The sequence below is a fragment of the Musa acuminata genome, chromosome BXJ2-8 (assembly GCF_036884655.1).
Source record: "Musa acuminata AAA Group cultivar baxijiao chromosome BXJ2-8, Cavendish_Baxijiao_AAA, whole genome shotgun sequence".
NCBI classification, from domain to species: Eukaryota; Viridiplantae; Streptophyta; class Magnoliopsida; order Zingiberales; family Musaceae; genus Musa; species Musa acuminata.
Genome location: NC_088345.1, coordinates 51,748,849 through 51,759,951, shown reverse-complemented (window position 1 = coordinate 51,759,951; position 11,103 = coordinate 51,748,849). Strand labels below are relative to the sequence as shown.

General features: G+C 41.7%; 3 protein-coding genes across 3 annotated transcripts; 2 read left to right on the top strand and 1 right to left on the bottom strand.

Moving 5' to 3' along the window:
• The first annotated feature begins 238 nt into the window (after window positions 1-238).
• On the top strand, window positions 239-4,364 carry LOC103995827 (PHD finger protein ALFIN-LIKE 3). The gene is made up of 5 exons (XM_009416533.3): window positions 239-531; window positions 689-721; window positions 1,751-1,979; window positions 3,365-3,488; window positions 3,781-4,364. Exons 1-5 carry the CDS (start codon window positions 429-431, stop codon window positions 4,045-4,047), a joined length of 756 nt encoding a protein of 251 aa, XP_009414808.1. The 5' UTR covers window positions 239-428; the 3' UTR covers window positions 4,048-4,364.
• Window positions 4,365-4,727: 363 nt separating this feature from the next.
• Window positions 4,728-5,614, bottom strand: LOC135620445 (protein RKD5-like). Its single transcript, XM_065123370.1, has 4 exons — window positions 5,440-5,614; window positions 5,232-5,308; window positions 4,966-5,115; window positions 4,728-4,868 (listed from the first exon to the last, which is right to left on the bottom strand). Exons 1-4 carry the CDS (start codon window positions 5,612-5,614, stop codon window positions 4,728-4,730), a joined length of 543 nt encoding a protein of 180 aa, XP_064979442.1.
• Window positions 5,615-7,191: 1,577 nt separating this feature from the next.
• Window positions 7,192-10,472, top strand: LOC135620167 (NAD(P)H-quinone oxidoreductase subunit U, chloroplastic-like). Its single transcript, XM_065122878.1, has 5 exons — window positions 7,192-7,462; window positions 7,585-7,646; window positions 7,927-8,016; window positions 8,137-8,277; window positions 10,289-10,472. The coding sequence occupies exons 1-5, from the start codon at window positions 7,237-7,239 to the stop codon at window positions 10,382-10,384; spliced, it is 615 nt and encodes a 204-aa protein (XP_064978950.1). The 5' UTR covers window positions 7,192-7,236; the 3' UTR covers window positions 10,385-10,472.
• Window positions 10,473-11,103: the final 631 nt, after the last annotated feature.

The following is an 11,103-nucleotide window of genomic DNA, read 5'->3' as shown; positions in this document are numbered from 1 at the left end:
TGATGATTAGAGGCTAAAAGTTGATCCTCATCGGCTAATCAAAGCAGATAAATTTCTTTTAAGAAGAAGCAATGAAAAATTAAAATAAAAGACACATAATAATGAGATAGTCCACAAAATAATAATAATAATAATAATAATAATAATAATAATAATAATAATAATAATACGTGTCAGACATCGCCAGACCAGCGTTGGACCGTGATTGATATCTAAACCCTCGGTTTGGATCTACGGATCTGCCTCTCTCTCTCTCTCTCTCTCTCGCTCGGAGGGTCTATAGAATCACAGAAAACGCCTTTTATTTCTTTGGATTTTGGGTGTTTTCCTGCTCGATCCGTGAGACGAAGCGCCGCGAAGCAATTCTATAGTTCTATTCCCGAATACTTCCTTCTAGCTCGCTGCGCTGTGGGAAGAGGGTCGGAGGAATGGACGGAGGATCGGCGGGCCACTACAACCCCCGGACGGTGGAGGAGGTGTTCCGCGACTTCAAGGGTCGGAGGGCCGCCATGATCAAGGCCCTCACCACCGGTCAGCACAAAGTTCCTCTCTCTCTCTCTCTCTCTCGATACGTATTTTCGTGCATCAAAATGTTGCCTCTTTCTTCTTTCTTGTCCATCAAAAAGATCTTGTTTTTTTCTCTTCCTGTCGACCAACTTAAAGGGTTCTCGGGGTTTCTTTTTTGTAGATGTGGAGGATTTCTACCAGCAGTGCGACCCCGGTGAGAAGCTCCGCTACCCTCTCTCTCTCTCTCTCTCTCTCTCTCTCTCTCTCTGTGTTCGTTGGTTGGTAGTTCTGGTAGTGGAAGATTTTTAGGGCTATTTTTTATTCCAAACATTTAATATCTGTAGGTATTTGTTTCTTGTGTTGATTCTGCGGTACTCGCTCTAAGAAAGAAAGAAACCCTCCATGCTTCAATTTTAATATTATAAATAGATAGGGGAGGATGAATTTGGTATCGTGACACAAATCAACTCTTCAGTGACAGTTGTTGAAATCCGCTACGTGAGCGATCAGAGCTGAGATGAACATGTCCTTTATTCCTCGATTTAGAGAGGAAGTCCATACACCCTCATTTTTTCAAACTGTTATTGAGTTCCTGACTTGTGTCATCATGTCGTTTTCGCAAACCAACTTACTAGTTTATTCGTTGTTTGATTGATTTCAAATTCCAGCATGCAACATAGTAGCCCTAACTTTTTTGTAAGGGAAAACTTGGTTCACCTACTTCTCACATCTGAGGACAAAGTCAGGGCTGTAGGCCTCTCTTTTCCTTGTGAGTTCTTCTTCCCTTCTAATTTTCTTTTGCCAGTGTTGCACAGATATAGATTCTTGAATTGTGTTTGAATTCACAATTTATTGCCTGACTGATGAAAGAAACAGAGAAAGGACTCAAGGTAAGACAAATAGTTTTGAATTGTTGTTAGAAGTTTTTACTAGTCAGTTTAAATACCAAGACCGAGAAACTCTAGAATGGCTTGGTTTATGTATGGGTCAGTTCATTTTGAAACCAATCCAAAATGCTTACCATATGAAAAGAAAAAAACTAGAAGGGGTACATAAACTTCTCCATTGTATTCTTTCTTGTTTACATAGTGACTCTACTTACTCCAGCTTTCACCTCAATATCTGATGAGTAGTCCATTTCTCATCATATCTTTATTTGCATATGCAGATGACTTTAGACCTTAGCCAGAAAAAAAATAAATTTTTATGGTTGTGCTTCTTAACTATATGACCCTCTTTGCAGAAAAAGAAAATTTATGCCTTTATGGATTTCCGAATGAGCGCTGGGAAGTTAACCTGCCAGCAGAAGAGGTGCCCCCAGAACTTCCTGAACCTGCTTTAGGCATTAACTTTGCAAGAGATGGAATGCAAGAAAAGGACTGGCTATCCTTGGTTGCAGTACACAGTGATGCTTGGATACTTTCTGTTGCATTTTATTTTGGTGCTAGATTTGGATTTGACAAAGTTGAAAGGTGATTAATTAATCAGACTGTTTGGAGAGATATAATGAATTTTTTTTATAGTTTCAAATTTAATTGCTTCTTTATATGTGTACCTTGATGCCAGGATGTCTGATGGATTTCTAGTTTTGTTGCTCATATGTATACTCTGTTCAATGCTTCTTTATATGTTTACCATTGTATAATGTTAACCAACAGTTTAGTAATAATATACCTGCTGCATCAACGGTTTAAGTGCTTAGTTTCATTTATAACTTTCACTCCCAAGTATATATTTTGACATGCAATGTTAGCATCGAAAATGCCAAGAGAAGTTTCATGCTTGTCTTGTGTAGTTTGTATTAGTGGAATCTGCAATGAAAATCCAATGAATTTTTGTAGATGTCTGGAAATGTCGGATGGAGTGAGACTGATATCAAGGTGTTTTATATTGTAAAATAGTCTGCACAGTTTATTGTGCGCTCTTATTCTGATAGAAAAATGCAAACATGCAAGATTCCAGTAAAAATACATATTCAGTGCACTGATTATTATCCTAAATTTCTTTTTGATTAGGGCATACTAGGAGGCAAATGGAGTCATTGTTGGAGAGTTTGTTTGTAGGTGATAGTGAAAACTTAAATTATTCAACTGAGGGCTTCATTAGGATGAAGAGCCTTTAAGATACATGATTGCTAAGCGAGAGTTTTATATTTGAGATACGTCTGACGAATCTTTAGCATCATGATATATGAGACATTAGTGTTGGCAATGTGTGCTTTCTACATGGCGAATATATGCATATCAAAGAAGGTAGAAAATAGGCTTACTGGTCCAACATGGAACCATGTATGCACCATATGAATGCCACAGTATTTCAGCATTAGCAGTAACAAATGATAATTTTCTGTGTCCACTTTGTCTTCAGGCAAAGCATTACATTTAAATGCTAGATATGAAATACTAGATCAATTATTAATTGAAAGTTTTGTTGCCTGGATCAAAGGCATAATCTGATACTCAGCTACACCCTTTCCCTTCCAATTGTTTGCTAGTTCGATCTGAAACACCCAGTAGTAATCAGCCCATAACACAGTTTTTAGAATCATGAATATAATAGCATGAATCACATATAAGAAAAAAAACGAGGAATTCCATAATATGCATATATCTTCTTTGAATCTGGGCAAAATTATCTAATGTGTACCACAAACATGAATCATTTTAGAAACTGAAAATAATTTCCAGTGGGATTGACCAAGTACAACTTATAAATGCTTCAGCCTGTACCTCATGTTTTTTATGATTTTTCATATATTCACTGTTTTTGTTCTGATATTCCTCAAATTACTATATCTTGGATGCTAATGTTCTATTTAGTGGCATTTCAAGTAAATATATTTTAATTTATAACACAGGAAGCGCCTCTTTGGTATGATTAATGATCTGCCGACCATTTTTGAAGTTGTTAATGGCAAGAACAAGGTCAGGACAAGTGAAACCAACCATAGCAACAACAAATCCAAGTCAAACACTAAAGTGGTTAGTGCACTCTTTAATCTGTTTTTTATAATTGATTTGATCTCCTTGCCTGTATTACTCATCTTCTCTTCAAGTACGCTCAAGGGGAAACTTTGACAAACCTTTCAAAATATATAAAATTTCACATATGCCTTTCTAAAGTTTGTTAACGTAGAGGATATCTACGAAATTATAGGTGAGCGGAAGGGCACCTATGAATGTCTGCCTAAAACCCAACAACTCCAACAAGTGTAGTTCAGTTCTGGTTTTGTTGATTGTATTAGGCTTCTTATTTTGTACAATGTTGGTGCAGCGGGTGTCAGACTCCCACCCAAAGTATTTAAAGGGACAACCAAAAGAAGAGGACGATGAACTGGACGAGGACGACGAAGAGGAGCATGGAGACACGCTGTGCGGGGCATGCGGGGACAATTATGCATCAGATGAATTTTGGATTTGCTGTGATATCTGCGAGACATGGTTTCATGGCAAGTGTGTGAAAATTACCCCAGCTAGAGCTGAGCACATCAAGCAGTACAAGTGCCCATCATGCAGCAACAAGCGACCACGCCCATCCTGAAAGCTTTACCGCCTATCATTTTGGTGGTCCCTGTTATGCACACCATGTCTATATTCCTCCAACTTACAAGTATGTTCCTTGCATCTGTATGTGACGAATGCAAGTATCCTTTTGTTTAGCGCATCGACATTGGTTCATCATGCAAATTTGGCTGACTGTAGAATTACCACGACCTTGATGTTCCAAACCGAAACTAGGGTAGAAACTGTCCGACATCGGTACTCTTTTAATTAATGCTGGCCTTTGTATATCTTGAAAAGTTACGGTGAGTACTTTGGTCTCCCTTGATGTGAATGGTATTACTTACAGTTCTATCATGTTCTTCGGGTAACTCACACTGTCGTCCATATAACTTGTAATGCGGATTTAAACTACTGACATGGATTAAGCAATGGTTAGCCTGTGTGCTTGTACATTCTTTTCTTAGTACAAGATGAATACATTTTCATAATTGCATTGAATACTTACTACATACCATTACAGCTGCTTGATTCTGTTCATGTTGCAAGCATCATAGCAAGTAAAAGCGTGTTGAGACCCATATATAATCCACTGATAGATCCATGCATTCCAAAACATTGTCCTAACATCTCTAGAAACATTTCTCGCTGTAAAATTCGTCTGTAGTTATGCACAATACACTAATCTCTACACAAATTCAAGGATGAAGTTGTTCCTATTTATGGTGGAAGGCCTGCACATATTCTGGCTCTTTGAGCCACAAGTCTCTCGATCCTAGCTTCAACTTCTGTAGCTCCTTCTGCAGTTCCAGACCGCAGCTCCCTCTGCAAATTTGAGATGGTCCTGTCTATGCTCTTAATCTGTTCTATTTCATCAAACAAAAGACCCTTGTCATGAGTTCAACACAAGTCTCTGATCCATCGCAGAGATACAAGTGCAAGGAAAGCAGAACGAGACCTTGCGATACGGCCACCGAAGCATCCCATGCTTGCGGCACACTTTCTTGAGGGCTGTGGGGCATATTTGTAGCTCCTTGGCAGCCTCCGTTATGGGAAGATGCACGTAATTAGCCACATCCTTGAGGTGCAGCCTCCTGGTCCTCTCCCTCTGATACATCATAAACACACTGAAGTTTAAAGATCCCCGGAAAGAGGTAGATGTAATGCTTGACGTTAGTGATGACTACTCTTGATAAAGACAAATATATGTTCGTCTGCATGTACCTGTGTGGCAATTCCTGCTTTCGACTTTCCTACTTCACCGGTGCAGTGCAGTTCACTTGGCCTGGATTGACATAACCCTACCATCAAGTGAGGGAATGAAGACAGACTTGTGATAGCCAAGAAAATAAAGCGAAATGTGATGCGAAAAATCTCAGTGATGCCTTCTCACATAACACGACAGGGTATTTGCTGAAATGTCAAACCTCACCTGGTTCTGGCACAACTTTCTCCTCCTCGTAGCTCATGGGTACGCACAGGGCATCGTAAAAGGCGGACAGCGAGTCCTGCATCATCACGTATCGCTCACGCACTCGTAGCAGGCCGTAGTCGAGGAAGAACTGCTTCACCCATTCCAGGTTTTGACCACTTAAACTGTCCTCCATCCAACAGTTGAAATCAATCGGTATCTTCCGTCGCAGTATATTTGTGCAGATATAGTAAGAAAGCTTTGACGAGAGGAATAACTGATAACATACGAACGCAAGATTCTTACTCGATGTAGGACTGCTCCATCGCTGGCACGAACCCATCGACGTTGTAATACACGTCGAGGATCGCATGGTAGAAGACGCCAAGCCCTCCATGCAGCGCAAGCTTCATGTTCTTTTGACCTGCACAACAACACAATCGCATGCCCTTTCTGAGAAAACAGAGTAGTCATGGCGAATCAGTAACAACAACAGTAATCTGCCATTTCTTGACAGTCAGCAAGAAATTGACGAAGAGCATTAGCGATCGATTGATGCTCTAATGTACCATCGCTGTGAATCACTTCTCGCAACACATGGCAGCAACTGCAATCCAAGCCTGTCGCAGGAGCCCACGCGGGAGACACCGCCATCAGCTCACCCGTCTTCCCCGCTGGCGGTCCCGACCCGCCGCCGCCGCCGTAGTCGTTGTCGGCCACCGGTTGTTCCACTCTGGTCGTCGCATCGTCGTTGTTGATTTCCCACAGCAAAGTGCTGTCCACGGCGTCCAGCAAAGCCATGTCGAACTCGTCGTTCGGCGACGGCGGCGACGACGGCGGGGGGAGGGCCGGCGGCCCAGCGTAATCGGATTCGGAGAACTCGAGGTACTCGAGGACGTCGACGTCGTCCTCGTGGTGAGGGCTGAAGCGACCCATGATGCGTTGCAACTGACAGTGGCGGCGCGCCAAGAGTGCCCACCCTGTCTTGGGAACAGGGCGAGCGGGTTGCGGGAGAGTGACGCAGATGAGAAGCCACGGTTCAAGTTATGGAGAGGATTGAGAAGAAGAAGAAGAAGAAGAAGAGAGCGAGAGAGAGAGAGAGGAAGAAATATAAACGTATTGTTCGTTGTCTGGCGGGAAGATTAAACGGTTACGTGGCAGTTTCTGACCGTTGAGTCGCGACGTTTGAACCGGACGCCATTTATGCTCATGAAGGGAGGCCATGGCGGAGACTTCCCAGGCTGCGCGCCACCCAAGGAGAGGGAGGCGGCTGTCGCTGGATCTCAGCGTCGACGCAGTTTCGCTCGCCGGGCTCTGCCGTCTCTTTCACCAGCAACGCCGCCACCGGCTCCTTTGTCCTCATCGCGCCGTCGATCGCTTTCTCGGCTCTCTGGACTATTTGACGGTGGATGGATCAGTAGCCTCCAAATCCAACGGCTCTGGTGCGACAGAACGCTAGAACAGGGCACCCTCATTTGCGTGATGATAGATTAGAACACGGATTTGTATATAAATAATTATTAATACTATATTATATGTATAAGCAAAATATTATATGAGAGATATCTATACATATACGATTTCAGAATTGTTTTATATTTTCTAATCCGAATAAAATATGCATTCTGGAAAAAGCTGGTTATGGCTATTTCTACCGCATACCGGACGGTGAGCCGACTCGAAGGCTTATCCGTCTGATATCACACATCAAAACCTCACAAAATAAAAATGATTTCTTTATTCAGAAAAAGAAAATACCATAAATTTATCGGAGAATTCAAAATATTATACGCCCCCACCTCTCTGTTGTCCGCTCTCATGGCGACCGTCGGGTTCCGGTCGCCTCCCGCGCCGCTCTGCACCCGCCGGTCCTTCTCCTCCTCCCGAGTGTCGCCGGCGAGGCATCTCGCCTTCCGCGTCCGGAGCTCCGCCGTGGAGGAGAGTACCTCCTCACCGCCTCCGACCGACACCCCCGTCGAAAGCCAAAAGCTGTCCGCGTCGCTCATCTCGGCCGCCAACGTACAGAAGGCGCTTCGAGGCATCGGTTGGTGTCCTCAAAATGCAATCTTTGTGTATTCTCCTGTTTCGTTCAATTTGTTATTTGGAATGGTATTGAAATGGACCTAATTCTGTTTTTTTCCCGCTTTATTGCGAATAAATTGACAGCAATTACTGATGCTGATCATTACGGGAGGCTTGGAATCCCTAGAGAGACACCCTATGACCAGGTCAGGGCACGTTTTCCTTCTTTTTTCGCTTTGTAATCATTAATCTTATTCCACTGGTCAGAATGTTATGACCATGATTCCATTGTTGCACTAGAAGTTTAAGATGAACAAAGTTTTTCTGGATTCAATTGGGTTCATTTTCGCTCTAATATTTCATGGGCAGTTGTGATGGAAACATTCGATTTGGATCTCAGAATGACTTTAGAATATCTTTTCCCTTCTGCTTTCTCCTGGCTGATATACTTCAGTACCATCTAACATACAGAATCTTCTATACCAGGTTAAGGTTGCCTATGAAAAGAAGTGTGAAGAACTGATGAGCAAAGGCTTGGATGAAGAGGGAACCAGCAAAGAGTTAGAACTTCTGAAGGTTTGCGGCTTTTACCATACACTGATCTGAAGCTACTAGACTTCAATTGTTACATGTCTGGTTAAAATAAATGACAGTAGCTTTTTCTCAAGGTTTCTTTCGAATTTGACTGCTGTACAGGAATCATATGTCGTCCTTTCATCTGAAGAAGAAAGGAGATTGTATGATTGGAGTTTGGCCAGGAGTGAGAAACCAGATAGATATGTCTGGCCTTTCGAGGTCGACATAACACAAACTCCAACAGAACCTCCTCCACCACAGGTATGCATCATTCAGTTTTGGTCACACCTTAATCAGGTTGATGATAGATAAAAGTTTCTGTATGTTATACAACCAGTGAGGATTTTTCTGTCATACTATTAGGAGGCTGGTCTACAAGATTTATGTTCCTAACAATGACAACAAGTAGCTGTAATATATCTTAGCTAACAAGGGCCAAATATCTTTCTATTGTTTTCTAGATGAAGCTTTCTTAGATCTCTATTTGCTTTTTGTCGCACTACTATTAAAGTCAGATCCTCAAAAACTTTTTCATTTTATCTGTTGTCAGAATATTAATTCATGTAGTATCTTAAAATCAAAATAGACTAGGTCTGTTTTAGGAGTTGATACTTAGCCTTAACAATAAAATGTGGATGATGGCATGTGATATCATGATTTATAGAGCTAAATTGTGGATAAGATGGATTTTAACAATATCATATGATTGGGACTATGAGAAGTCGGGGAAGGTTTTTACAGTTTAATGTCCTATTGAACCTTCTGTTTAGGCTAGAAGCCTAGAACTTTGGTGGTGTAGATATGAAAGAGTTATGAAATTTTTTGATATGCAGAACTTGTTTCTGTTGTTTTTTAGTTGTTATCTCGTATCTGTGTTCATCACATATTAAAACTGAAAACTAAAGTCGAATAACAAAATATTGGGACCATCTGCTGGTTGTGGGACTTGTCTGTCAGAGTTTCTGTAAGCCATTGTACATTCCATGAATTTAAAGCACTATTGGAACTTGCTATGCTGCAGCGACAATACTAACAGCTAGGATCATATGTCATTTTTTTCTGAATCCACTAGATTCTTTGCAATCTGAACATCTATATATCACCTTTTTTCTGTTTTTTCATGGAATTCTTGCCTGCCACCTAAAAGTCTGTCATGCACATTTTAGCCATCAGAAACACCGTTATAAAGCCAGATTGTTCTTGTAAAAGAATAAAAAAATTCAAAACAGGTGCTGATGCAGTATTTCTTTAAGGAGTAAATATGTTAGGAATTTGAATAGATTTGTTAAGCTTTCTTGTCACAAAGGCAACTCCTGCCTTAAGGGGTAGCTATTCTAATTTCATCTTCACACTACATTAGTTAAAATCAGTGATTGAAAAAGGCGCTCGGGCGCTCGCCTAGGCGCTCGGGCGAGGCGAGGCGAGGCGAGGCCCGAGCGCCTCGCTAATGTACCAGGCGGCACGCTTCAAACAGGCGCCGCCTGGGCGCTCGCCCGAGCCCAAGCGCTGGGCGCTTCGGGCGAGCGCCTGGGTAAACCAAGTGACCGAACCAGGATTTTAGGTCTGGTTCGGTCCTGGTTCGATTGTTAGTTGGTTCAATCGAACCAACTAAACCGATATAACCCTTACCTAACCCTAACCCTTACCCAACCCTAACCCGCTGTTGCTGCCGCTGCCGCTCCCGATCCCGATCTCGCTGCTCGTCACTCCTACTCCCGCTGCTCGTCGCTGTCGCTGCTCGCGCCTCCCGCGAGCCCTCCCGCTGCTCGTGACTCCCGTGAACCCTCCCGCTACTCGCGCCTCCCGCGAGCCCTCCCGTTGCTCGCCGCTCCCGCTCCCTTTCCCTCTGCCGCTGCCGCTCGCCGCTGCTTCCTCGTTTCTCCGTCAGCAGGCTTATATTGTTAATGTGATTTATATTTATTAATTATATTATATATTTATATATTTTTATTTAAAAATTTAAATAATTATATTTATTAATTATATTATATATTTTTATATTTTAGCGCCTCGCTTCGCTCGGGCGAGCGCCTAGCGCCTCGGGCGTTTTTGGACCTTGGCGCCTTTTGGCGTCTAGCGTTTTTTAAATCACTGGTTAAAATATGCAGTAGGCCTGCAACTTCTATAGTAATTTCACCTACGGAAATTTAAGCTGCAATCCTTTGCTATTGAGTCCTACTTTTAAGTTCTTTCTAATAAATTCGACCTTTATGCAAGTAGATCATCCTTTTTTTGGAAGTTTCATAAGTTTATATGTGATCTTGTGGTTCAGGAACCTGAAGACGTAGGACCTACACGGCTTGTTGGATATTTTTTTCTTGCATGGTTGATACTGTCTTTTGCTTTATCTGTAACCCTCAACAGATGAGAGAAATCTTCTGGTATTGTATTTAAACATAAAATTAAAAATTATTTCAAGTTTAAGCATCTGTTAATAGTGTGAAATTTCTCTCTCAGTATTGTTGTTCACCTCGCTGTCCTTTAGGCATGGAATTTGTATTTTAAGCAGCTTTCTCCTTTGTATGGAGCAGCAAGTCCAGAGTTGATTGGATTATGTTCTTGATGGTTTTGTCTTTGTTCTTGATATTTGAACAATTAGGTATTTGCATGCATTCATACAATTCTTAAGGCAATCTGAACTTATAATACTATCGAACATGAACTTAGAACTAAAAGCTTCTGTTTTATTGGATTTACTACCAGTATCTTATTGGATGAAGTGGATTTATCACCATTAATTTTTTTGAGTTCACATATTCACGTGGTTTTAGGCATCAGTAGTTCCATCTGATCGGATCATGTCGATATGATCAGGAGCCTTAAGTCTTCATTTAACCATGACAATTTGCAAATTATCTCCTTTTGTAAATTTTGATCGCATCAAAGAAGTGGCTGGTGGGTGTTAAAATCTCTCTTTGCAGATGCTTCTTGTTCTCATTCCTCAAGACCAGTGAGGAAACAGACTGCATTGTTGGTTCAAATATGTTATTGGCTAGGTGCCTTGAAATTATAATCTTAATCCCCATGCACGCTTTGCAATCATGCAAGTGCATGGACCCGATGAGCTACAACAGGCAGAGTTCACTC

Excerpts from the sequence above, each read along its gene's own strand:
- LOC103995827 (XM_009416533.3), top strand. The coding sequence starts at position 429 with ATGGACGGAGGATCGGCGGGCCACTACAACCCCCGGACGGTGGAGGAG. Across the intron at positions 532-688 it reads GATCAAGGCCCTCACCACCG|ATGTGGAGGATTTCTACCAG; the intron begins GTCAGCACAAAG and ends TCTTTTTTGTAG. Across the intron at positions 722-1,750 it reads CTACCAGCAGTGCGACCCCG|AAAAAGAAAATTTATGCCTT; the intron begins GTGAGAAGCTCC and ends CCCTCTTTGCAG.
- LOC135620445 (XM_065123370.1), bottom strand. The coding sequence starts at position 5,614 with ATGGAGGACAGTTTAAGTGGTCAAAACCTGGAATGGGTGAAGCAGTTC. Across the intron at positions 5,309-5,439 it reads GAAAGTTGTGCCAGAACCAG|GGTTATGTCAATCCAGGCCA; the intron begins GTGAGGTTTGAC and ends ACTTGATGGTAG. Across the intron at positions 4,869-4,965 it reads TTCGGTGGCCGTATCGCAAG|ATTAAGAGCATAGACAGGAC; the intron begins GTCTCGTTCTGC and ends GAAATAGAACAG.
- LOC135620167 (XM_065122878.1), top strand. The coding sequence starts at position 7,237 with ATGGCGACCGTCGGGTTCCGGTCGCCTCCCGCGCCGCTCTGCACCCGC. Across the intron at positions 7,463-7,584 it reads GAAGGCGCTTCGAGGCATCG|CAATTACTGATGCTGATCAT; the intron begins GTTGGTGTCCTC and ends ATAAATTGACAG. Across the intron at positions 8,278-10,288 it reads CAGAACCTCCTCCACCACAG|GAACCTGAAGACGTAGGACC; the intron begins GTATGCATCATT and ends CTTGTGGTTCAG.